We start from the raw sequence: 27144 nt of genomic DNA on the forward strand, positions 1-27144 counted from the left end.
TATAACAAAATGTTTCACACCAAACCACTCTGAATGACTTGTGTTTGTCTTAACCATGTAATTATAGAGAATTTGAAAAATCAAAGAAATTTCCCTTTATTGTTATAATCTGCCGCTGTTCAAGTTGTCACACTCACCATATTATTTATCAAACAAGCTTTCATGAGCCTGCATGTCCATTCTCCCCTGTTTAGTCAGCATGTTTATTGTATTCTGACAAAAGATTTCAGCAGCTACAGCAAAATGTTAGATTTTTAATAATAGTAACAGCAGTAAAAAGAAAACAGGAAAGAAAACTGTTAGCTTTTTCCATTAAATTTTATTTTCTAAATGCAATGCTTAAAAAACCATATGCTTTAAATAACACAAAACTGCCAAATGTTTTACAGCCCAGAATCCTTTGAGACATCAGCTTGGAAAAAGGGGAATAAGGCTGCAGCTGGAGGCCAAAGAGGATGAAAAAGACCCACCTCGACTTTAGCTGAGCACGAAAAACACAGAAACTGAGAGAAGCCGCCTAAATACACTCATTTACAAAGAGATGGTGACCACATGCATTCATATACACACATGTACAAACATACGTACAACCTGTCCGACACGCAGAAACAGTCGCTGAAGAAGACAGTGGAGGGAAATCTACGACAACCGACTGGGCCAAGAGTTCAGGGCTAAAACGAAAGAAAACTAAAAAAAATCTTACTTATGGAGTCTTTTATTAAAGTAACAGCTCAATCAAATGTGCTAACATGGCTAACAGAATGAAATGAAGCCAGCAGCCACCATTTAGCATAATCAGTGCATGACGCTAACCGGTAGCTATTCGCTTTCATTCACTGTTAGCAACGTTAGCATTTTTGTTCAGACTGTTTCTTTAAAAGCCTAACCTCAAAACCTCGGAGGAAAAGTCTTAACCCCCCAAACCCACTCTGGGCTGCAGGGATGACAAATAATGCGGTCATCCCACAAAGGCTAACTGTGCCTCAGGGTTTCTCTTGGCTTTGCCCTACATTTCCCATGATGCTTCAGGTGTATCAGCATGGGAAAGCAGACCTGACCCCCTCCCCCTACTTCTTCCGCCTCCACAGCCGAGTTAAACCCTCCACTTTACCCGTCTCTATAATAACAGGCAGGCGTTCTTCTTGCCGCGCTTCTTCGCCTGCAGCGCCGCCCTGGTGGCCATTTCGAACACCTCTCGCACACCGTCTTTTGTCTTGGCTGAGCATTCTAAATAACCGAAAGCGTTGATTCGATTGGCCATGTCTCGCCCTTCTTCTGGTTTTACGGGCTCCTGCAGAGGGACACAAGCGAGATACAGATTAGAACCGTCCAACAGGGGGCTTTAGAACCAATAAAACAAGATTACCTTGAATTCATCCCCCGCACTGAACTTAAAATGGATGTTGGCGGGTCTACATCAATGCTATACAAATAAATTTAAACCAAACTGAATTAGGTCTGGGATGATTAGCAACACTGATTAAAAAAAAATTTGATAATTATCATACATTTGTATTATTTATGACCACAAGTGCATTACAGACACAAATTCATTATATCTACAGCAGTTTCCATTTCCACCAGAGGGGGCGCCAACCCATACAGCCTCTTCACACTGTGTAGCACTGGGCAATTAATCAAATTTTATTTTCAATTACAAAAACGAGATAATCGAGATAAAACAATTACTGTTATTCCGTTTCACAATGATATTATCGTTTTGTCGTGTTATAAATCTAGCGCACCCGTTTCCTATATTTTGTCAGTCAAATTATGTTTAAAATGAAAGGAAATCAACTATTAAAAAAACATTTTTTTAAAAGTTCAATAAATGCATGATGTTTCCAAATCAATGAGCAATCGTGTTAAATAATCATGATCTCAATATTGACCAAAATAATTGTGTTTAAATAGGTAGACAGTTTATCACTTTATTAATCCCTGAAGGAAAGTAGTGAATTACAGCAGCAAAAAGTACAGTAAAGAGCAAAACAAGAGCAAAAGTATTACTGTACATTATTGTACAGACACAAATAGACGTCAAGATATCTAATAAGAATATAATAAAACATGCATTAAAAGGTATAATGCGCAAGTGAATAAATAAGTAAAGTCACATAAATATCATGCAGGTTACAGTGCACTGATGTACTGTCAGATCCAGTGAATCACCTAAACAAAAAAAAAAAGTACAAGAAGAAACAAACAAACTGACTGACTGCACTTTAAACTACAGTACAGTAACATATTAGATTATGATTTTTGCCAAAATCTTTCTGCAAGCAGCCCTAATAGCGTGTCAGGAACATTTACTTTTGAAAACGTAAACATGCTGTTTCACCTTCTGTAGTTTATTCTGTTGGCTCCTTTTAGAGCTCTGAGCTGAGCTGAGTCTCAAGCTCCACACAGCACTGCTGCAGAGCTCCTGTGAGAGTTAGTGTTGAGCTTTTTGTTTAAGGAATGGGCTAAAACCCAGTGTCCGTATCTTCTTGGTCACATTGGCTATAAAAATAATACTACTCGATGGGTTTAGTTCAGAGTTTTTCATTTTTTATTAAAGGCATGTCAGACTTACTGTGAAGTTTTTTGTGCGATAAAATTACATCTGCTGCTTTCATCCATACAATTGCCTCTGCGTTAAAAGTTCTCATGACGAGCAAACAATAAATAAAATTAAGAATGAAAATACTGTTTCTGACTGTGTGGCTGTGTGTTAATACCAGGAAGCTCACAAGGAGTATGCTCAATGTGCATTTTTATGTTACTATAGGGAGCGACAGACTAGACATCAGAATGTCTTTAAACTGAATCTGCTATAATAATCTGCTATAATATACATTTCCACAGGTGTATACTGCAGAAAGACAAAATAGAAAGTGAGGTTCATGTATGAATCATTCTGAGGAAGAACAGAGAGTTTGTGTCTGTTTATACACTGATCACTTTCTGCAATACTTAGAATGCAGCTTGCACTAATGTTGCATTAACTTTCAGGTAAGATGATTTTAGAACCTAACAATGCATTAAATCAGGTCACACAGCTCAAAGCAGTTGTGTTTGCATACAAGGCCATATGTTTAGCATAATGTGACCAAACAGGAGCATGAACTCATAATGCTGCAGTTCTCAGCTGAAAAACACTCACCATATAAAAGAATAAAAGACAGAAGAAGTGAGCATACCTGTTTCATTTTGGCCAGCTCCCTTCGAGTGTGCTCGTCATTACGGAGGTCCTTTTTGTTGCCCACAAGGATGATGGGAACATTTGGACAAAAATGCTTCACCTCTGGTGTCCACTTTTCTGGAATATTCTCTGTGAAATAAAACCAAATGGAAAATATTAACACTGATTATTCACCATTTTATCCTTTCAAAGAAACCCTACACGATCACTTTATTTCACTGGCCACTTTATTAGAAACACCTCCCTTGTGCTTCCACTCACTGGCCACTTAGGAGCTCTTCCTTTATAAATCCACTACATAGGGGCCATTTTAAACCAGCACGGCTTGTTTTCTTAACACGTGTCAGTGTCACAGCTAGGTTGAGAGTGGTCCATCACCCAAAATATACAGACAAGAACACCTCTATGATCAGAAATTTACAACTGATTTAAAAAAAAAAAAATAGACAATGGCTAATATAAACTGTGCATCATGATGAGCTACAGTCTCTAACTGGACACAAACAAGGTGGAGTTACAAGGGAGGGGTTTCTGATGAAGTGGTCAGAAGCGTAACTGTAGAAGATAAGAAGCATTATCGGAGTGGGGCTGAGTGAAGGGCAGCAGATACAGACTGTGGAACACAGCTGACCTATAATCATGAGAACTTTTAATAATGACATCTTACCCAAGCTATCAGGACTGTCAATAGAAAAGCACATGAGAATGACATCAGTATCAGGATAGGAGAGCGGTCTTAACCGGTCATAATCCTCCTGACCTGCAGTGTCCCATAAGGCAAGCTCTACCTGCAAAACATAAAAGAAAACCGAATCATTTTAACATCAACAACAACAATAAAAATAAACACTGGCAATACAGCTACAACATTTATTCCACTTCAGTATGACTCACTGTTATGTTTAAACACGAACTAAATACATTAGCACAACTAAAAACAGTATTTGCAGCCATATTAAACAATTAATTATATCCACAATTTTCCTGAAAACCCATTAGGGCTGCCATGACGCCTCATTTATCCATTTGCGGTAGTGCAAAGTAGTGCTAACCAGAGAATTTTAGTGAAAAAAAAATTTATTCGGCTCTTGGACTACATGTGAAAATTGTTCTTGAAAAGTACGCGCTTTAAACAGCAGCAGATTTATTCACCAGCAACCTATGAGCAATCCACCACTCCAATTCTCAGCATTACCCACACCTTATGTTTGAGACTCCGCTCTACCCCAGCTTTAAGAAACATGGAGCCGCTGTGTTAGCTAAACAAAACCTTTCCTATTTTGTTGCTACACAAAAAAACTGTATTATATGTGTGCTCATACAGGTCTGTTTCCAGAAAATCCAGCCTCTTTATGCGACTTCTAGAAATCTGACAACAGCTTCAATCTGATCTAAGAAATCAGAGCATGTTGTTTGCACGGCCACTTTAATAGTAAGAGAAATCCAGTAACAATAACAAATATTGGTGTGCATGTGAACTAGGGGTGTAATGGTACACAGAAGTCATTGTTCGGTTCACACCGTAGTCTGGACATTATGGTTTAGTACGACAGAAAAAAGCAACAAAAACCCCCAAATGCTAAGGCTAGGTTCTTTTCATTTTTGTGACAGTAGTGCAAGTTACGGTTTGTTCCACATAGTGTCTTATAGTCTCCTCCTCTGAGGAAGTTGCTACAGCCTGTAGTGGGTCATTTACACTCAATAGGGAAAGTCATTAACGTTAACTGATGTGCACAGTGATCGTTCAACTTAAGCTGTGATTTTTTAGTTTGGAGCAGAAAACACAAAAATCTGTAAGGCTTTGTGCTGAATCTTCACAGATACAAAAATACTGCAGGCTGTGGACCAGGATAAGTCTTGCTTCATTCATTTAATTTTAGCTTGTGTTTAAAAAAAATCCCATCCCTTTTTATCTACCTCGATAGCTGCCTTCCTCACTTTTCAAACACCTCAAATTCAGGGGTTATGATGCTGCTGTCATTCTAAATCTTCAACAGCCTGACACATTTGTTGCTAGATGTTAAGGATGCTGCTCTACCTAGCAACAGTCCCTTAAATGAGACACGCTGTCAGTCAGACACCCATCAGCTTGAGGTTAGGTCTCTAGCTAAGCTTAGCATTGCATGTTGCTAACTTGTTAATGGTCTGCAGCTTAAGGTTTCTAGGTGGAACTCTTGCTTGTGAAATTTGGTTCCGCGTGACATGCATCAATCTTTGTGCATAGGCTACAGCATATTCTCTGTATGATTGCATGTATCGAACAGTGATGTCCGTATCGTTGACAGTTCGGTACACAAATACATGTACCACTAAAGTAAACAGACTCAGTAAACAGTGTTTTAATCCGAAATCCCTTTTTACCTGCTTTCCATCCACCTCAATGTCTGCCACATAATTCTCGAACACTGTAGGCACATACACCTCAGGGAACTGGTCTTTACTGAAGACGATGAGTAAACAGGTCTTTCCACAGGCGCCGTCTCCCACGATCACCAGCTTTTTGCGGATAGCAGCCATCTGCAAAAAGATCAAGAAAAACAGAGAACGCTGCATTTATTATTAACTTGCAGGGGCTGATTGTGTGATCAAGGAAATTCTAAAAAACAAAACGCAAACACCACATGAGTTTTTTCATTACAAATTATGTAATAAGCATAACAAACTTAAGGGGAAAATTAGAACCTTATATTATTCATGAAATATTTACGTGAATTTCAGAATGTCTTAGCATTTGTCCCCTTTTTGCTTTGATGTTAACGTTTGAGCTGCATGGACTCTATAGGTTAGTGTAAAAGTCTCCAATCAGCAAATCATACTCACCTAAGAGTCATATGAACACGACAGATCAGACTAAAAACAATCCCCTTTTTGTACGAAGGCCTCAACACGGTCACAAATTTGCTTAAATTTAAATAAGGACCTAGAAATAGTGCAGAATGTTAAATATTTCATCTTCATATTACTTATGCCTTTTCCATTTTTAAAAATACTACAACTTTCTATTGTTTATTTCCAGGTTAAAATACAAAAAAAATCCAGATTTTCAAAGTGGTCTCAGACTTTTGGACCCCACTATATATTGTCATGGAGTTGAAGTATTTCATGTGGTATATGATCATATATGGTATATGACAATATCTGATTGCCCACATCAAGTGGGCGAGGTTTGCCTGGTGCTTTGGCTAATTTGGTGTTCAAGCTTGGCTGTTACCATGACAACCAAGTCAAAAGATGGTGCCAATAGCCACTCAGCACTTTAAATTTAAATGCGATCAGTCACATGAAATGCATATGTTGCTGTCAAATGTATGCAGTAATAATAATAGTAAAAAGCATCACAATTGTGGCTGCCGGGATGTTAAACGTTTTACTTTGTGCTGGTATAACAGTTGTCTTCTACATATTATGCAGTATGATCTGTAATTCCTCCTGTGAAATTTCTCCTCTGAAAAGAAAAATATTTCAAGATGTTAGTTGTGAATGTCACAAATGGTAGCTAAGTATCTGCTGTGCTGCTGTTTCTTTAGTATCCCGAATTTATGTGTAGGTACTACAAACCTAACTCACAAAGCAAATTACCAGTGGATGCACCGTGAATCAGATGTGTTACAGAAGGAAGGTACCAACCAATACAGACGGACTTCAAGGGTCTGTTTCAGTAAACAGCATTACTTTAAGGGTATTTCCAAAATTCCTGCAGAATTATACTGCTGAGATGTAAACAGTGATTCAGAGTGGTCTGGTGGGAAATGGTTCAGATTTCTTTACAGTGGTAGTGATAGGAATCACGGGAATTTCAATCCTTGTATTGAAATTATAAAAAATTACATAATATAATAAACAGGAGACATTTGTTAATAATAAGATAAACTATATGAAACTGTGTCACGAATTTGTCAAAAATCGCATACAAAAACGAAGCTGAATTCGGCTTCTTGTTAGAATTTCCCGTTCCACCTTAAATGATGCAGCAGTTACAGTCCGGCGACTCAGTAGCCAGAATATAACCGCTGCACCATTTAAGGTGGAACGACACATTCAAACTCACTGTTTAAAAAATAACCAGAACCTTGACATTTGAGCAGCTGAGTAGCCCTAAATATTCTTTTAAATGCTTTAAAATAGTTTACCACACGATAACAACCCGCTAAATCTGCTAAATATGCGGCTTGTCGTGACCAAACATCCTCAAAAATGAAGTTAGATAAGTTTGAAAAGTTAGCCAGCGTCGCTAACGCTACATGACGTGTTCAGTACTGGATTTTAAGCTAAACTAGTAAATAATAAGACGCTTGGTTAACATTTTAGAAGGCTCTGCTACGCTCCGCTGCCTTTGAGAGAAGTGAAATTGAGAACTATGTTTGGCTAAACCGGCTGCTAATACCAGCTGGCTAACGGCAAAACCGCTAGCATTAGCTCAGCGAAAGAAAAGCTAAAGCTAAAGCTAATCAGTATAAAACTACTAAAACTTGCTCTCAGACTGGAATAAACAACAATAAAACTCAGATTTTATAAACACAATGGATCGGTTATGCGTACGAAACCGAATAAATGAGAGTTTATTCATGAGAAATGTGAATAAATATGAAATTAAATGCGTGTTTTTACCGCTTCTTTATCGCTGTTCTCCTGCCCTTCAGCACTCCGCAATAACAACACAGCTCTCAATACAAAAATAAATAAATAAATAAATAATAAATTACTTAAATAAAATAAATAAAATAAGCTAAGCTTTAAGTCTACTTTTAAATCTAAACGTAATTAAAATAGTTACATGTAAAATTAAACAAGCATTATTACATTTGAAATGAAATTATTTTTTGAAATAAAAGTCCTACACATTATTTCTTTAAATGACATTTAATATTAAAGACGTGGTTTTAAAAGGCGGTTAGCTTCTACTATATGTGACTTTTCTGATTTAAGTTGTTCATCTGCCCATCTAATTTTAAATTTAAACGTAATTAAAATGATTATGTGTAAACTTAAAGAATTATTATAATTTTTTTTTATTAAAAATGAATTAACAGAAATAAAAGCCCTTCACATTTGAATTTAAAAATTGTAAAAATTGAAAGTACATTTCAAATGAAAGACTCTGTTTTACTGTAGGTGACTTGTGGATTAAAGCTACAACAACAAGGACTTTGTGAGTCTGATAGTTTATTATTATTATTATTATTATTATTATCATTAATAATAATAATAATAAATATTAACAATAATAATAATTATTATTAGTAGTAGTAGTAGTATTAACTAGTATTAACTATTGTAACTTACAAAAGTTGTTATTCAGATTTTTACTTAAATATCAAAAATACATAATTTAGTTTTTAATCTTATTTATAGCATAAGAGCACTGTGGGAGTTTTACTGGAAAAGTCTCTTATTTCACAAAAACAGACTTTATTATTGCAAACCCATTCTATGAGGTTTGGTGATTAATTACATGATAAAGGCTTTTGTGGTGGCGGTTGATGTGATTAGGAAGCTGTAACATTGGAAGAGGTGAATAATGCTACCACTACACTGATCCAATGTTGAATATGAACATGGTTATTAATTTTAGTATGACAGCTCTATATTTTCTTGACTGGCTTATGGCTTTAAGTCAGTAAAATAAAATATCAGCTTCATTTATGCCTTTTCTCTATCAGTATAATATTACTTAAAGAGCTTGTATTACAGAAAACCTACATTTCCTTAGTTTTTGAAATAAGTTTTTGAGTTTGATGTAGTATGTTAATGCTGTTTTAAAATTCTCTCCCCAGTCCACACTGTCTGTTTTGGAGTCATATGTTTTTGTGATATCACGAAAATCAACACATTTACAAATATCCGCCTATTCAGGCCGCAGCAATTTTGCTCATGCTAAAGTTATAAGGAGTGTTCCAGCCTGGTCTGAGGCAAAATATAGCACAGCCAATCAGAACAGAAACCATTTACATGTATCACTGTAAACTTATCTTCAGCTATTAATGTACTATTAATCAAATATCAATTAAATTGTCTGTGACTATCAATTAATTCTGAAATATACATACCCAAACTGAGCAATTAGCTAAACAAAATAAATACAAAATCATCTCAAATAAATAAAATTAATGAATAAAAAAATAAAAATTCATCAATAAACCTATAGCTTTAAAATCACATCATACATAGAAACCAGGATAAAGAATTTCAGTGCTTGTTTTCTTTTCTCATGTTCAATCATAAAACAAGAGCAGTTCTTTGAGGAATGCAATAGAGTTGTCAATTAATAAATCATTTTAGAACTAATAAATTATTATCTAAAAATTCTTCTTTCTCCTAGTGAATTATTCCAAATTCGACGTCATGTACATCTCCAACAGAAATGTAGGATATGGGCCCTTTAATGATGTGCGATACTCCGCTGCAACAGGGGGCGCCGGCGGGCTGCGGTCTGAGCCGCGAAAGACAAAAATAGAGCCGAAAAGGCAAAAGCCGGAGAGAGCGGAGCTGGAGTGACGTGGAGGCGCTCGCTCTCCAAATCTGATCAATATTACAATATTACAATATCATTAATTTGGCGGCGATGGAGGGCGGGAAGCGCACGCGGGAGGAGATGGACTGCGTCACACCGGAGAAGCGCTCGCGCGGCGGGGAGATAAACACGCACCGGCGGCACGAGCTCAGGGGTACGCATACTTGTTTGCACAGGGTTACAGGCGCAGCATCCAGGCCCAGGTGGGGGCCAGTGGGAGCGCGAGGTCAGGAGTGCGGAGACTTATATAAGGTTACAGTATAGAGCTGTGAGAGGGGGCGGGGCTAAATAATCAAGTTTCACTTTCATTTACTTTGTTTATTTGTATGGTTTACAGGCTCCCACCCTTAGAAATGCTGTACATGTTGATGCACTTTAGAAATAGCTAATGTTTGTGGTTATTTTATTTATTTTAACTTATGTTGCACGTATTAATATGTGTATATATATATATATATGTATGTATATATATATATATATTATATATATGTTATATTTATATATATAGTATATATATATATATATATATATATATATATATATATATATATATATATATATATATGTTTGTATATATGTATAAAATCGAAATATATATTAAAACCACCTCCTTGTTTCTACACTCATTGTCCATTTTATCAGCTTTTTAAAAACTCCAGCAGCACTGCTGTGTCTGATCCACTCACACTAGCACACTACACACTAACACACCACCACCACATCAGTGTCGCTGCAGTGCTGAGAATGACCCTCTAACCGAATAGTACCTGTTCTGTGGGGGTCCTGACCATTGAAGAACAGGCTAACAAAGTATGCAGAGAAACAGACGAACTACAGTCTGTAACTGTAGAGCTACAAAGTGGAGATACAAGGAGGTGGGTTTAATGTTATGACTGATCTGTGTCCCTGTGCATGCGTGTGTGTGTGTTTGTACACTTATTCACTTGTTTTAGTCATTTTATTATTAAGTGAAATAATCTCACTATATTGGCAGACAGTTTTACAATCTTACTTGTTTTCTTGTTTTAACAATATAGTGAGAATGTTACTTTTTATTATTAAAAAGTAATTATTTAACTAGTGACTCTATTTTGACCACAACACAAATCTAGACATTATTTGTGCTCTCAAAACCACCAGTGAATCTACATGGTTCTTCTGAGGCTTATGTGGAATGTTGATTAAATATATTAAATATAAGAAAATTATAGGATTTGAATATTTCATTATGCAGATGTTTTCAAATTTCCCTTTAAAGGGCCCACATACTGTATATTTTTAATATTTTCACAGTGGTCCACTTTTATAATATTTGTGATCTAATAAGTAAATCATAATTTTTACCTGTCTGTTTTTGTCCCCTTAGAATTAAAAAGGCTGTTTTTGTTAGTGTGCCTGTAGGACTGATATATGTAAATGAGCTCTGTTCTGATTTGTGGCCCTCTATTGTGCTTGATTCAAAAAGCAGTCTATGCTGAAACACTTCGTATAACTTCACTGTGGAGCTAAACTGCAGATATATTTTATATATTTGTTTTTTATGATGTCACAAAAACAGTTTATTCAGAATTGGCTGTTTTCGTAGCTTATTTTCCAAGCCTGGACTCTGTGGCCAGGGACATTTTGACACTTTAACAGTGTTTACTTACTACATGAAACTCTTTATGAAAAAAAAGTGAGGAAAACGTAGGCCCTTTAATGTAAAAATTTAAGGTCATGTTCCCTTTTTCCCTATGTCTCAGAAACTAATGAGGACAAACCTAAACATTTTGTTTGGGCAATACTGTTATTTCCTGAATTCACTGGGGACTATTTTGTCTCACAACGCCCAGCATATTATGTATACCTCCACCATGAATGGATTTTAAGACCAAAACCTTCTCAAAACTATCGTAAAACAGTGTCTCAGACATCAGGCAGTGTATTCACAACCATTTTATGTAATAGCTTTCTGTGAGGAGCTTTTGGAGGTATTTAACCTTTCTGGACATCTGTATCCTAGAGTTCCTAGAGCTAAATGCCTCTAAAAGCTCCCTCACGGCATTGTGAGGCAAAATAGTCACCAAAGAAAACTTACTATTTCAGATTTTCCACTATTTTCCCATTATTAACATTTCAAATAAACTCAGAAGACTTGTGTAGGTTCACTGGTGGGTTTGGATAGTAAATAAAATGACTATATTTGTGTTGTAGTCATGGCGACCCCTAGTTCCTATCACCATCACTGTAAAGACATCTGAACCATTTCATACCAAACCACTCTGAATGACTCTGTTGACATCTCCAACACTGAATGCAACTTTGAAAAATCAATGGAGCTTCCCTTTAAGTTGTGAGAGTGAACAGTGTAAGTCTGCACTCTCTGGTAGGTCTGCTTGGAGAGACAGAGGAAAATGGGTCGTGTTCTCGCTTCTGTTATTTTCTGTGATATAGGAGATATCAGCATGCCCTCCGTCTCAAGGTTGTCTAAACTGAATCATTCGCTTTGTTCTCCTTTTCCTTCTCGTCAGCTGGAAATATTTGCCTCCCAAACTTATTTTTTTAGCACTGTAGACGAAGAAAAACCTTCTTCACACCAGTGATGTTTGTGCTTTGTTTATTGCACTGCAGCAGTGCAGTATAATTATTGTGTCCGAGCAGTTTGGTTGTTTTGCAGTAATTAGGTCTAATGCTTGTCTAGGATTTTATATAACAGTCTTTTTAACTGCCCTTCACAGAGAACAACCTCAGAGCAATGGAGCTCCGCAACCTCACAGATGTTCAGCTGCAGAAGCTCGGCATAGAGTGAGTCTGTGTTTGTGTTTGTAGCAGTTTTGTTCAATTCCATCAGTGATTTAATTTAATGAAGGATTAATTTGATAAACTGGGTGTTAGATCATAACTATAATACTGGGTTTTTTCAAAGAGAGGTTTGGAAATAGAGAAACAGACACATATTAGAAACAGAATCACTTCATTTATTTATTTATTTATTTATTTATACTGATCAGAACGGGTAAACATACAGACTGACAAATATTTAACTAAGACACACCATCATGAAGGGAGGGGCTGGTCCATTTTTTACTTTGTAGGCATCAGGGTTTTAAATTTGATCCATCTGTTTCTCTCCATACTTTGTTACCCTTCAGTAGTCAGGACCCCACAGGATCCTGCAGGTATTACTTGGGTTGTGGGTCATTCTCAGCACTGCAGTGACACTGACATGGTGGTGGCATATTAGTGTGTGTTGTGCTGGTGCGAGTGGATCAGACACAGCAGTGCTGCTGGGTGTAGGGTGAAAGGGGGCTAACAAAGTATGCAGAGAAACAGATGGACTACAGTCTGTAATTAGAGCTACAAAGTGCTCCTATATGGTCAGTGGAGCTGATAAAATGGACAATGAGTAGATACAAGGAGGTGGGTTTAATGAAATACTCACTGAGTGTGTTTGTTTGATCTGCCCCTGTCAACTGTAAGAGATATTATTGTGAAATGTAAGTGTCTAGGAGCAACAACAGCTCCGCCACGAAGCGGTAGACCACGCAAACTCACCGAGTCGCAGAGTGCTGAAGCGCACAGTGCCTATTCTCTGTTGAATCACTGACTAATGAGTTCCAAATGGCCTCTGGAAGCAACATCAGCAAAAGATCTGCATGCTAGCTACACAAAATGGGTTTCCATGGCCGAGCAGCTACACACAGGCCTAAGATCAAAATGCACAATGCCAAGCGTCGGATGGAGTGGAGTAACGCGCCGCCAAAGGACTCTGGAGCAGTGGAAACACATTCTGTGGAGTGACCGGTCACGCTTATTATCAGTCTGATGGATGAGTCTGGTTTTGGTGAATGTCAGGAGAACGTTGCCTGTCTGACTGCATTGTGCCAACTGTAAAGTTAGTGGAGGAGGGATAATGCTATGGGGTTGTTTTTCAGGGGTTGGTCTAGGCCCCTTACTTCCAGTGAAGGGAAATCTTAATGCTTCAGGAGACCAAGACATTTTGGACAGTTTTATGCTGCGAACTTTGTGAGAACAGTTTGGGGAAGAACCTTTTCTGTTCCAGCATGACTGTGTCCCAGTGTACAAAGCAAGGTCCATAAAGGCAAGACTGGTTGAGTTTGGTGTGGAAGAACTTGACTGGCCCTCACAGAGCCCTGACCTCAACCCCATCAAACACCTTTGGGATGAACAAGAACAGAGATTGTGAACCAGGCCCTCTTGTCCAACATCAGTGTCTGACCTCACACGTTCTTCAGGATGAATATATATATAATGTAGCCTCGCCCATTCAGCCCACAGAAGGATAGTCTTTTCCCATTGAAGTGATGTGGAGTGTTGTTCTTGCAGGTAGTCTGTCTCAGAGATATTGCGGTGGACGTTTTGGGGAAAATGATTAAATGTTGTACTGTTCCTGACCGGAATGCAGTGGATCGTTGCAGCTTTCAAAAAATCCACATTTATTGTTCTCCCCATAGCCTTGAGAATTTCAGCACCAGCTTAACACTTTGTTCCACATTTTATCCTGGACTGCTTTTTGAATGAGTCACAACACAGGCCAGCCAATCAGAACAGAACACATTTACATATAAGTTTTAAGGACACAGGAAACAGCCTGTTTAATTGCAAGGGATAAAGAAAGGTTGGAAATGATCATGTAGAAGTGAATTGTGACTGTTTTTGGTACATAAAACCAACCAAAGTGTTTTAAACATAATTATGATTTCCCTCGTTCTCTCCTGCACCTCCATCAGGTCCCTGGAGTCCAGACAACAGCTCCTCCATTGCCTCCAGAAATGCTGGCAGTTTTCGAATGAACCCATGAAGGTTTGCCCAAACTTCTCCTGCTTCTGACTGGAAAGCAACTAATAGGATTGGGCAATGCAAATTTTTCAACATACATAATATAACATAGAGGGTTTTTTAAAATCCTTATGGACAATATTGTTGTCTGTAGTCTATGTGCTGAGTGGTTTCTTGCAGCTCCATATTGAACACTAGAGTGTTCCTCAGCACTTCCTCTTGTGCTTTGGTGTATTGTTCCTCTTTGGAGGTTTATAGCTGTGCTGTCTGCTCCTCAGGTTTTTAATGACCCTATCCATGGCCACATTGAGCTCCATCCTCTGCTGGTTCGTATTATAGACACTCCTCAGTTCCAGAGGCTGCGGCACATCAAGCAGCTCGGAGGAACATACCTGGTGTTTCCTGGAGCTTCACACAACCGCTTCGAACACTCAGTAGGGTGAGGACAAACCGAACGTTAAAACTAACCCAACTCGTTTGGCCATCTGTGACAAACATTTACAGATTTCTAGGAATGTTTTCTGTCCTGTTCACATAATCAAGTCTGTAGAAATGAAAGTAGAATTAGTTATAGCACTGAAGCTACAAGGCTAATGTAACTAATAAGCAGAATGCATCTGGGCAAACTTTTCCATAGCAGACAAGTTTAAATATGAATACAAATAAAAGACAAATGGTAATTAGCAGAAATAGTACAACATTGTTACATAATTCCATCATTGCGATGTGATCAGAGTGATTCAGAGTGGTTTGGTTTGAAATGGTTTAGATGTCTTTACAGTGGTGGTGATAGGAACCAGGGGTTACCATGACAACACAAATATAGACATTTTATTTACTATCCAAAACCACCAGTGAACCTACACGTGTCTTCTGAGATTTATATGGAATGTTGATGATGGGAAAATAGTGGAAAATCTGAAATAACCTGAAAGGTTTCATTGGGGACTATTTTGCCTCACAACACCCTGCATATTATGTATCCGTCCACCATTTTTTACATCTTACGTTTACATCTTAACCATTTAAATATACTGAAAATGTAAAAAAAAAAAATGAGTGGAATTCCCCTGGCATAAGCAAGACCTTGTAGTCAAAGCTTTCATAACATGTTAGCAGTCTTGAAACACCAAACATGTCTTGGCTGAACAACTACATTTAGGGTAAATGTAATGTTTTGAACGGTTTCTTTATGAGATTTGATGATTTTTTTTTAAACTGTTTTGAATATTCTCATCCATTGGATTCTGATGGTTACCGGATTTTTGGTTGTGTTGTTCAGGGTCGGCTATTTAGCAGGCTGCCTTGTTCGAGCTCTAAATGAGAGACAGCCTGAGCTCCTCATAAGCAAACAAGACATCCTGTGTGTTCAGATCGCCGGGCTCTGCCATGATTTAGGTAAAGAATCACTTTCTAAATGTATTTCTGCCCTGAAACTCAGGCTGTATGTAAATATCTCTCTTTTTTTGTGGTGCATTCTGTTATAGTTCACTTTTTTTTTTTTTGTTCAGGCCATGGTCCATTTTCTCATATGTTTGATGGCATGTTTATTCCTAAAGTCCGGCCTGAGATGAACTGGAAGGTAAGAACTGAATAACATATATATGACTTTCCCGCATGAACAAGTGAGACAGTAAAATATATTTGCATCTTAAATGTTGACATGGCTTATTTGGAAGAGACATATTTGCATTTTATTTGCATTTGCGGCTGGACGAGAGACGAGTAAACCCCCTTTTGGTGATATATGAAAAGGTAGGAGAACTTCTAGGAACTGCTTTAGGCTGGATTTTTAGGGACAGACTATTTGAAATGTGTTTTCCAGCTTCCCAACAGTGACATTAACTGAGGCAGGCTTTTTTCAGCCGCTAAGTCACTGGAGGTGGTCCCAGTGCACAGGTACACCTTGATGGCTCCTTGTGATCACTCAAGCTTATAAGAGGTGGTCTGAGTGGGCGTTACTAACACATGGTTTTTAACCATGGTAATTAACAATAATTAACAATACTTTTACATTTCATTACAAAGTCTGGCATCACAGCGTATCTACATGCGAGGCTGTTTCCACTGTCTTTCAGACTGTTATGCACTACACTCTCAAAAAAAAAAAATGGATCTTCAGGGGTTTTAGTAAAGAAAACAGTTCTATATAGAACCATGAACACTCAAAGAACCCTTTTCATGATTAAGGGTCCTTTACATCATGAAAGTGTTCTTCAGATTGATGGAAAATGTGCATGAATGTGCTATAGACGGTTCTATATAGAACCTTTATGAAAAGTGTTCTATATAGCACCCAAAAGGGGTTCTTCTGTTGTTACAACTTGACATCATAACAATAGAAGAACCCTTTTGGGTGCTATATTCTCTGTACATTCTCTGAACATCCATTTCACAATGCAAAGAACCATTTTAATATGCAAAGGCTTGTTCAGTATAGAACCATTTTGTTTTCTAAGTAACTACATTCTACACTCTTAGCAAAAACAGTGCTATATAGTACCAAAAAAGGCTTGTAACATTAGTGGAATCCTTTCTGGTGCTATATAGAACCATCTACAGCACATTGTACATCAATCTGAAGAACCCTTTCACAATGCAAAGAACCTTTTAATCAGTTTTAATGAACCTTTTAATGAGTATCCACAGTTCTATATACAACCTTTTACAAAAGGACCCTTGAAGAGTCATCTTTTTTAAAAGTGTAGCACAAAACAGTTTCAAAAACAGTAGAAACAGCTTTGCGTTCAGATACACTGTGATGCCAGACTTTGTAATGAAATGTAAAATTTAATTAAACTTCTTTACATTTACACATGTTGCCTTACTGCAGCCTTCACAGGTGAGACATGCTTGTTAGCTTTCTGACTTTCTTCTGCGTTCTCCAGCAAGCACCTCCTAAATTCCACCCCAAAGCAGTTTTCCAGAAGCTCCTCCTTTTTGATGCATCGTCAGAAGTGGGTTTTGAACATTCTCCAGAAAAACAGACGTCTTTCTGGTCTCGTAGCTATATATATGTACATGTTGTGTGCAGCATGAGAACGCCTCAGTGCAGATGTTTGACCACCTGGTGAAGGTGAATAATCTGGAGCCTGTGATGGAGAAGTACGGCCTCTCGCTGCCGTGTGACCTCATCTTCATCAAGGAGCAAATCGCAGGACCTCTGGACAGCATCGCCTCCGGCAGTAAGGTACTCCTAAACTGTTACATCACGCTCCAGGGTGATGTAATGAGGGACTTTGCACTGTTAGAAATATGAATGTGATGTTGGTAGCACGGCTTGTGCCTCCCTGGGATCAGGAGGGACGCTGGAGGCAGGAGAAACATCTGCAGCAGCCATTTCAAACCGATACCAAAACTGGTCACCTCTCTGTGGCTACTAGACGTCTCAGTCGTTTTCTTAAAGTTGAGCTTTTAATCTCGTCAGTTTTTGCTGCTGGTCGTTCCTCTCCTCTCTCTGTTCCCTCTCAGCTCTTTTTAAAGGCGTGAGCTTCTGAGCCGAGAGGGAAAGAGAGCTTGTTGCCCCACATTATCATCACTGCCCCCGCTTAGCCACCAGGAAGCGGGGCTTAGGACTTATGTGTTGTCCACCACTCCCTCACAAATCTCATTCTCTCTCCACTTTCCTCGCATCAGGGTTTGGCCCCGCCTTCCTGCCAGCTCTCGTGGCTGTCATTGGGCCAGGGGACGGGCGCATGGCACAGTGTTATTATATGTACATTATGTAACAATATATCTTTTTAAAAAATTTAATTAGCATTGATTTTTTACATAATACTTGTCCTTTTTACTACATTTATGAGCATTTACTTTTATACTTGAGTAAAAATGTCATACTTCATCTTGTTTTCTTTTGTACTTCAGTGGCCGTACAAGGGCAGATCGGAGGAGAAGTCTTTTTTGTATGAGATTGTGGCGAATAAAAGAAATGGCATCGATGTGGACAAGTGGGACTATTTTGCAAGGCAAGTCCATTGCTTTTTAAAAGTATGTATGATGTTGAAATGTGTCTGTACTGTACTGCTGTTGATAGGTGCTGCAGGTAAAGTCTTCAGCTCATCACGTCCATTGTTAAAGATGTATCGGTGACTTTTCTGTTGTTTCTGTTGTTGGCTTATCAGCGTAACTATGTTTCTAATAAGATTTCGTAAGTAATTGAGCAATTTCACAAATTTGAGAATGACCAAAAGCGTGTCTGGATGTTGAACTTCTTTAAAGAGCTCCTTTAAAGGGCCTATGTCCAACATTTTTCTTACATTTTATTTTTTTCCACTTATAACATTTGTGTAGATTTATGCACCAAAAAAAGTTAATTAATTTTTACATGAGCATTTTACAACCTCCCTTTACCCTTAATTAATGTGCCTTAAAGGTGCAGTATGTAATATTCAGGGGATCGTTTAGCGGAAATGGAACACGTTAAACAAAACTACGTTTTTTATTAGTGTATAATCAGATGTAAATACGATTTGTTGTGTTTTCATTAAGTTAGAATGAGCCCTTCATATCTACATACACTCTTAAGAAAGATGGTTCTTCAAAGATTCATTGGACATATTTGGCAAAAATGTGGCTGTCCATTTTCAGTTTTTCAGTGTTTCATAGTCATTTAAGGTGGTTGTGTTAGCTGGAGTGCTAGGGTTGCTAGGTGGTTTTTATGGTGTCCAGTGTGCTTTTTAAGGTGTTCCAGGTGGTTGCTAGGGTGTTGCTAGAGGGTTGCTAGGTGGATGCAGTAAATAATAATAAGAAGTAGTTGTGTTTTCCAGTGCTCTCAAACTTGTAGTGGAGAAGTTCTTGGGTGTTGTATCTCCTCTCAATCCTCCACATGAACAGAGATTATACATTTTTACTGTTGATCTGCTGCTTAAAATGGGGAGAGTTTCTCATTAAATTTATTTTTGAAGTCCTGTTTAATCTTTTGGGTTTTTTTTTTGGTCAAAATGTTCTCAAAATGTCTTTCGGCATTTTTTTTGTCACTTTCATTCAGGCCCATGTTGCTCAAATTCCGGAGCATTTATGTGTTCTATAACTCTACCGTGTGCAAAATCAACCCTAAGCCCCATGGTTTGTTGGGTCCTGTCAGGCTTGGCTCAGGTAGCAGAAGTCTACTTTGCATTAGCCGGCTCGTTTGCTTATTGTCTTTTTCCTTTCTTGATGAACAGAGACTGTTACCACCTGGGCATCCAGAACAACTTCGACTATCGCCGGTTCCTCAAGTTTGCCCGAGTTTGTGAGGTGAAGGGGAAGAAGCACATCTGTACCAGAGACAAGGTGCCATAACTGACATACTCTGTGTTATTGTATTAATAATGCATTCAGATTGCTACAGCTACTATTGACCAGATGTTTTCAGTGCTAACTGCAGAACATTTATCTTACTGTTTGTAGAACTGTTGACACTCAAGTATGGGTTACAAAACAAGCTGAAGCTGATAACAGAGAAAAATACTGACATTTTGTCCAGTATGTATTTTCTCACTGTCTGTGTTTACATGCAGCTCCAGCTCCCCCCGCGACCCAGAAGGATAAGCGGCTTGGAAAGTGTGTGTGTGTGTGTGTGTGTGTGTGTGTGTGTGTGTGTGTGTGTGTGTGTGTTTACATGCAAAGAATTTTGGCAATCCAATTAAATATATTCTGATTACAGATTAAGACTGAGGTGTTTATATGCACTCTACTTAACAATCTGACGTAGAGTGATCACAGAAACACCTCAGTCTTAATCTGTAATCAGAAAGAATTCAACCAATCACATGTAAACACAGCCAGTGAGAAAAAATAGGTATAATTGGCTAGATTTAATGATTTCACTTGCCAAAATAGTTTGTTAGAGTGTAATAGACAGTCTGATATACATAAATGTCCACAATTTAACAGTTTTTTTTAATTGATCACTTGTTTCTCTTCAGCATTCAAACAACTTAATTGTCCATATTTGTTTTGCATTTTATTCCCGTCCTCACTTGAGCAAAAATCATGTTTCGTTTAGGAAGTAGGTGATTTATATGACATGTTTCACACGCGGAACTGTCTGCACCGCAGAGCCTACCAGCACAAAGTGGGCAACATCATTGAGGTTATGTGAGTATCATCACCACCTTTCAAAATGAGCTGCTCAAATTTAAAGATAAATTTTCTTTTATATCTTTTGTATACATGATATGGACAAAAAAATCTGCATTGGGTTTATAATGTGTGACACTATATAAAATTATGAGTGAAATATATTAAAACACACAAATAGATTAAAAAATGTAATATGAATAAAGATTAGACTGCATTATTCTGACCAATTTGACTTTTCTTGGACTACATTAATACATTGGGGTCATGCTCCATTTGGAGGCGGAATTTAGGTGGATACATTTTTTAAAAATCAGTTTCAAAAATCAAGCTGAATAGTCTTAATATGTCCATTAACATCTGTTGTCATATATGCAAAAAGAGTATGGAGTATGGAGCTTGCTGAAAAAAGGGTTTATCATTGTGTGTGTGTCTGTGTTTGGTAGGATAACAGAAGCCTTGGTGAAGGCAGATCCTCACATTCAGATCAGAGGTTCCTCAGGAAAGATGTACAAAATCTCAGAGGCCATAGAGGACATGGAGGCTTACACCAAGCTCACAGGTCAGCTAATTTCATATGCTCACTGGCCACTTTATTAGAGACACCTGCCGTGTGCTTTTACTCACTGGCCGCTTTATTGGAAACACCTTGTGTGTCCATTCACTGGCCACTTTGTTAGAAACACCTGCCTTGTGCTTTCACTTACTAGCCACTTTATTAGAAACACCTTGTATGTCCACTCACTGGCCACTTTATTAGAAGCCCCTGCCTGTGCTTTCTCTCACTGGCAACTTTATGGGAAACACCTTGCATGTCCACTCACTGGCCACTTTATTGGAAACACCTTGTATATCCACTCACTGGCCACTTTATGAGAAACACCTACCTTGTGCTTTCACCCAGTGGCCACTTTATCGGAAAAACCTTGTATGTCCACTCACTGGCCACTTTATTAGGCATACCTGGCTTGTATTTCCTCTATGTAAGTGGTGGTTTATTCTCAGCATAGCAGTGACGCTGACATGGTAATGTGTGTAGTGCTGGCGGGAGTGCTAGGTTGAGACTGGACCACCACCCAGAAAGATCCAGCCAAGAGTGACAGAAATTGATCACTGATTAAAGACTACAGGATGACTAACACAAACTTTGCATCAACAGATGGGCTGCAGTCTCTACCTGTACACCAGCAAGGTGGAGCTACAAGAGAGGGGTTTCTGATAAAGTGGCCAGTAAATTTATGTTAATTTGTAAATGTGTGAATGCAGTTTTATTGTGTTGGCACCTTGACTTCATTACTTACCCTAATACTGAACTCTGCCCCTCCACAGACCACATCTTTGAGCAGATCCTGTACTCCTCCGACCCTGAACTGTCTGAAGCTCAGGCCATCCTCCAGAACATCATCTGCAGGCGACTGTACAAATGTGTGGGTCAAACCACACCTGAGTCACAACTCAATGTTTCACAGGTGAGAGATCTTGGCTAGTTAATATCAGTTGACTTCTCCATACAAACAAGTTATATATAACTTCAGTTGTGAAGTTGGATGAGCTTTGCAAAATGTTGGTAAAAATCACATTCAACCTAATGAGAAACTGTAGAACAGACTCAGTTTATATCACAATACCTACATTTAGAGTCAGTTATTCATTCAACCTAATGAGAAACTAGAACAGACTCAGTTTATATCACAATACCTACATTTAGAGTCATTTATTCATTCAACCTAAAGAGAAATGAGCTCCAATCTAAATAACTGAGGTATTTAGGACTAGCCCTTCACTAAGTGCTCATAAAGACCGGGATACAGTTTTAATCTAGGTGTGGCAACCAGTTCTAAAAATCATGAAGAACTTGTCCTTATATATATTTATCTTATCCTGGTATTTATGAGCACTTAGTTAAGGGATAGTTCTAATGAAATCCTCATTAGCATTAGCGCACAGCACCACCAGCTAATAGCATTAATAACATTCTTTCTTTAACTGACTTTTTTGTTTTCTGTTGGTAATCATTTTTAATGCTTTGTACTTTCTAGCAGCTAGTAAATGTTCTTAAGTCTGACTCATACATTTGATGGCAGTATTAACTAATGTGTTTAACTGTATTTAATAAGCAGTCACATTTTCCTGGTCAGATCAGTAATAATTAACCTTTATTTGTTTATTTTATTGTTATTGTATGATTTTATTACAGGAAATGCTGCTAGAGTGGTCCAGCGAGGTGGCCGACTCCAAACCTCACGGCACTGAAGTGGATCTGCAGCCTGAGGATTTTGAAGTCAGCGTAAGGAAAAAAGGTTTTGCATTTTTTTAGTGTAAAAAGAACTGGTGTGTTAAAAATGAATGATTTGTTATTGCCAGCTTAGCAGCGTTTTGCACAGACCGGCAGAAGAGTACGCAATTGTCACATCACCAAAAAGCCATTTTCTTCACATTAGAGCTGACTGTTAATTAAATAATGTTTGATTGCTGTTTAAAATTGTGTTTGGAAATTCCTCCCACTTTTATTTAACTTTATTTAGTTTATTTAAACATTTTTTACAGGTTATTTATATGGACTATGGCATGAAGGACAAAAATCCCATCAACAGCGTCCACTTCTACTGTAAGAACGACCCCAATAAGGCCATCAAGATCCGCAAGAATCAGGTACATTCTCAGACTGTCATTTTTCAACCTCTTTTTACCCCTTAAATGAAACAGGCTGTTTTTGTTACTGTGTCTTTAAGACTGATATATACGTAAATGATGTCTCTTCTCTTGATTAGCTCTTTTGTATCATGCATCATTCATAAAGCAATTCAGGCTGAAACACTGCTTATAACTTGAGTGTGAATGAAATTGTTAGAGCTAGCCACTGGACTCTGGAGCAGTGGAAACGTACTCTGGAGTGATGAATCTCACTTCACTATTAGGCAGTCTGGTGGATAAATCTGGGTTTGGTGGACGTCAGGAGAACACTACCTACCGGAATGCATCGTGCCAACAGTAAAGTTTGGTAGAGGGGGGATAATGGGCTGGGGCTGTTTTTCAGTGTTTGGGCCCCTTAGTTTCAGTGAAGGGTGATGTTAATGCTACTGCTACTAATCACTGCTATGTTTGATGCTACAGACAAGCCCATTCAGAACTTTCTCCACCAAACCGACACCCGGTTCATTAATACCTCAGTAAACGTGGCGCCCTCTATACGTCCTGCAGGTCTCCAAGATGCTCCCGGAGAGATTTGCTGAGCAGCTGATCAGAGTTTACTGCAAGAAGACAGACGAGAGGAGTTTAGAGGCCGCCAAGAAGTACTTTGTCCAGTGGTGCATGAACAGAAACTTCTCCAAACCTCAGGTAGCTCTCACCTTCTGCATGAGGTTGTTAAAGTTTATCAAAAACATTAAATTTACCTCAATAAATGCATTAATTTACCTCAATAAATGGATTCTTAATCAACAAATACCTCAATACCTTTTTCTCTTAACAAGCAGCACAACATAGCAGCTGTTGAACGCGTCTCACTGGCTGATCTAATGCTGCGCCGCAAACCACACTTCTCCTACTACACTAATGAGTGCACTTCTAATGGGATATGCACTATGTTTTGCATACTATGAAGTGTGCTAGTATGCTGTTGGGAAATAATATGGGCAAATCTTTAGATTTTAGCCTCATCACTACAGCAACAAATCAAATAAAATCAGGGCAATATACTAAAATATTTAAGTTAATATGCTTTAAAAAATGAAATTATCATTTAAAAAACACATTTAACTGCTTTTGCTGGATCCATTATGACTTTATCTCATTACAAACGGTCACAGCACTGCTAAATTAATTTGATGTTGCTGATCAAAATGGTGGCAGCCAGTTGTGACGTCATCGGAACACTGTTAATAAGCTACTTGTTAGCTACATTACCTCGTAGCTTCAGTGCTAAAACTAAAGAGGAAGCACAAAACGTCTGGCTGACTGACTACATTTAGAGCAAAGAGGGAAATTAAGGTTTTCCACCAAACTATTGCTTTAATCTTGTTTCCAGGATGGTGATGTCACAGCGCCAGAACTCACTCCATTAAAGAGGGACTGGCAAACCGACGATGATGACAGTGATGAAGGTGGACGACGAGACCGAATGCCAGTGAATGGTGGACAGAGTGTTAAAACAAACCTGTTTAATGCTCAGAAGGCAAAGCACAGCTAAAGCACAGCGCCCTCTGATGGTGATGGGAATGATGTACATTCTGTTTGTATCTCAACCACCAGAGGGCAGTAGTTCTATTTATTACCAGTCAGAGGAAGATGCAGCCTTTACTATAAAACAATCAGACCTCCAGCTGACTTCCAGAAAGTTCTTCAATCGTCTTTCATGTCTGTAGCATACGGCTGAATATCATGGACAATAATTTCCCTGAAAATAGGCAACCTGTTGGCTCAAAATGCACGAAAAATGCAAGAAAATAGACAGTAACTGTGTATTGGTTTTTTTTAAAAGTATCTTTTGAGTCCGCAGGTTTTCTTTTCCAGGAAAATGTTGAAATGATTGTCTTTGATAACTGATCTTGTGCTACAGACGCAGCAGATTGAGATTAGACAGAATATTTCCTTTTAAACATTTTATCCCACACTTTATTTTTGCATTCCTTTTATTTGGTTCTATATTGTAGCTCTTTCTCAGTTTTTGAGTTCAGGGAAGTGGATACTCACGAATTTATCATGTTATTGTGTCGGTCATGCTCCTTATCATGTATGTTCTTCTGTCTCTGAATCACACCGACATACAGCATCATTGAGCTTGTCCAAATTGGAAAGTTGCTCAAATATCTATAGCTTGAACAACCCTCCTGTTTATGCTGCGTTGTGAATGTGTTTTGGCTTTATGCCACTTTACTGCTGCCTGAAATGTGCTTTTGAGTTTTCCCTGACTAATACAGTAATTCCAATCTCAAAATTGTCCAACAACTGCAGGGAAAAAAACAGCTGCATTTTAACCTCAATATTAAACATTTTACTTTTGTGTTTTATTTGTTGAGTTACTAAGCAGAGCAGTGCTTGTGGAATGACAGTGATAATGTATTTGAGTGTTTTACATTGCGTTTAAAGTGTTTGAGTTTGTGTTTGACTGCTCTGTGTTTATTTTTTATTTTTATTTTTTGTTACTTGAATATTTGCAATATAAGCATTTAAGTTTGATTTTTCCATCTTTTTGCTTTAGAGTCTTCACAAGCCTGCAGTTTTGCCTTTCCACCACCATCAGTCTCAGCACTAAAATGCTTTTTTTCATTTGTTTGCATTTGAAGATTATGCACTTTTTTTTGAAGATGGAAGAAGGTCACGAGAGGGTCATATGCAGTGGTGTGTGTATTTATTTTGTGCACATTTAAGGATGTTTGAAAAGAGCTGATGGTATTTTGTATTGATGGTAATGGGTGTAAAGGGGCAAACTGTATTGGGCCACAGGTGATGAATAAAGCAGACTCTGGCTACCACCAGATTTTATTGAATTAATGTGTGTTTGTATGTTGCCATAGCCTGTTGTTGTCTATACAGCTGCAAAGACCACCACAACACTGCTTGATCACAGGCCCACCAATCAAATGATGACAAAATTTATTAAGCTGCATTTTTAAAATAGTAATAGAAATTTGATTTGTTTTCTGTGAGTGCTGTCACTGTATTATGGCCAGTCAAAATCATTATGCTCTTCACTAAGCCCTGTCTTACTTTCTTAGCCATCCAGGCACAGCTTAGCAATTGTTGCTGTCCTCCATTGCCTTAATCCTTCACTTTGTTATTAGCATACCAGTGTTAGAATTTGAAGCTCCAGCTACACTTAAATGATGGGAAAAATAAGATTTCATCACTGATTGAGTAAGGTATGTGGTTTTCTACTCATTTCCAAACCCAAAAACAAATTTGAAAACACAGTTGTGGTCAGTGATCTGTAAATTTGGTACTTACAATGCTCTTCAAATACAAAAACAAAAATGGATGCAGTCAAAATGTCAAAGCAACCATCTATGTCAATGCGTTCAGTCATCAAATGAAAGGCAACACTCCTTCACACCTGCTGTGGTGGTGCTCTTTAGCCTGGCATGGTTAGGTGTAGGTTTTAAAGTTGAACTCAATTACGTCGTCTTCACTGGGCAGAAGTTGTGCCTGTGGATTAAGTGAAGTATTGGAGGTACTGAAGTGCTGGAGTCCAGCATTCTGGTTGATGTGGAGATATTCTTGCTAATATTTCGTATCACAATATTCAAGAATTATTGGACTAGGTAGGTTGATTACTAGGCTGCTGTTAGCAATTGGCTATAGTCTTATGTTGTAAAACAGAGGGACATTAGTGTGTTTGGAAATCGTATCTACCAAGTTATTTTTTTACCAATTTTTCACAGGCCTCATGTGAGCAAGAGTCCATGCAGGGTTGAAGGCTAGTCTAAGTCCTGATAAAATGTGGGTGAAAGCAAGCCTTAGATGTGTGCTCAGATATTGAAACTTCATATTAAATCCTCTGTGCCCTGATTTCAGGGTGTAGCAAGACTATGGGTCAGTGTTTAAACAGCCACAGGTACAATGTTTCAGTGACCCTGGAGCACCTCTGTAAAACATTCTGGCGCCACCCCCT

At 38.2% G+C, this 27144-nt stretch overlaps 3 protein-coding genes across 6 annotated transcripts in view; 1 reads left to right on the plus strand and 2 right to left on the minus strand.

Moving 5' to 3' along the window:
* rbm10 (RNA binding motif protein 10) overlaps positions 1-10413 on the minus strand; it is a 60206-nt gene extending 49793 nt beyond the window's left edge. Inside the window, exon 1 of the mRNA XM_036591502.1 lies at positions 10405-10413. The gene's annotated coding sequence lies outside the window, so the exon portion shown is untranslated. The remainder of the gene's footprint in view (positions 1-10404) is intronic.
* Positions 300-7910, minus strand: rhoac (ras homolog gene family, member Ac). 3 transcript variants are annotated; one of them, XM_036591507.1, is made up of 6 exons: positions 7793-7815; positions 6556-6629; positions 5546-5701; positions 3852-3972; positions 3183-3313; positions 300-1291 (listed from the first exon to the last, which is right to left on the minus strand). In XM_036591507.1, the coding sequence occupies exons 3-6, from the start codon at positions 5699-5701 to the stop codon at positions 1118-1120; spliced, it is 582 nt and encodes a 193-aa protein (XP_036447400.1). In that variant the 5' UTR covers positions 6556-6629; positions 7793-7815; the 3' UTR covers positions 300-1117. The 3 variants fall into 3 exon arrangements, with proteins under 3 accessions (XP_036447400.1, XP_036447398.1, XP_036447399.1); XM_036591505.1 differs by lacking the exon at positions 6556-6629 and having other exon boundaries at positions 7793-7910; XM_036591506.1 differs by lacking the exon at positions 6556-6629 and having other exon boundaries at positions 5546-5731; positions 7793-7851.
* Positions 9648-26023, plus strand: LOC118822445 (deoxynucleoside triphosphate triphosphohydrolase SAMHD1-like). Of its 2 annotated transcripts, XM_036591503.1 has the most exons (16): positions 9648-9849; positions 12413-12479; positions 14426-14498; positions 14753-14913; positions 15757-15872; positions 15986-16056; positions 17509-17664; positions 18339-18439; positions 19637-19745; positions 20461-20552; positions 20981-21096; positions 21864-22003; positions 22732-22821; positions 23082-23186; positions 23736-23873; positions 24562-26023. In XM_036591503.1, exons 1-16 carry the CDS (start codon positions 9747-9749, stop codon positions 24721-24723), a joined length of 1800 nt encoding a protein of 599 aa, XP_036447396.1. In that variant the 5' UTR covers positions 9648-9746; the 3' UTR covers positions 24724-26023. The 2 variants fall into 2 exon arrangements, with proteins under 2 accessions (XP_036447396.1, XP_036447397.1); XM_036591504.1 differs by lacking the exon at positions 24562-26023 and having other exon boundaries at positions 22732-22834; positions 23736-23874.
* Positions 26024-27144: the final 1121 nt, after the last annotated feature.

This window comes from Colossoma macropomum, unplaced genomic scaffold, assembly GCF_904425465.1.
Source record: "Colossoma macropomum unplaced genomic scaffold, Colossoma_macropomum, whole genome shotgun sequence".
Taxonomy (NCBI): Eukaryota; Metazoa; Chordata; class Actinopteri; order Characiformes; family Serrasalmidae; genus Colossoma; species Colossoma macropomum.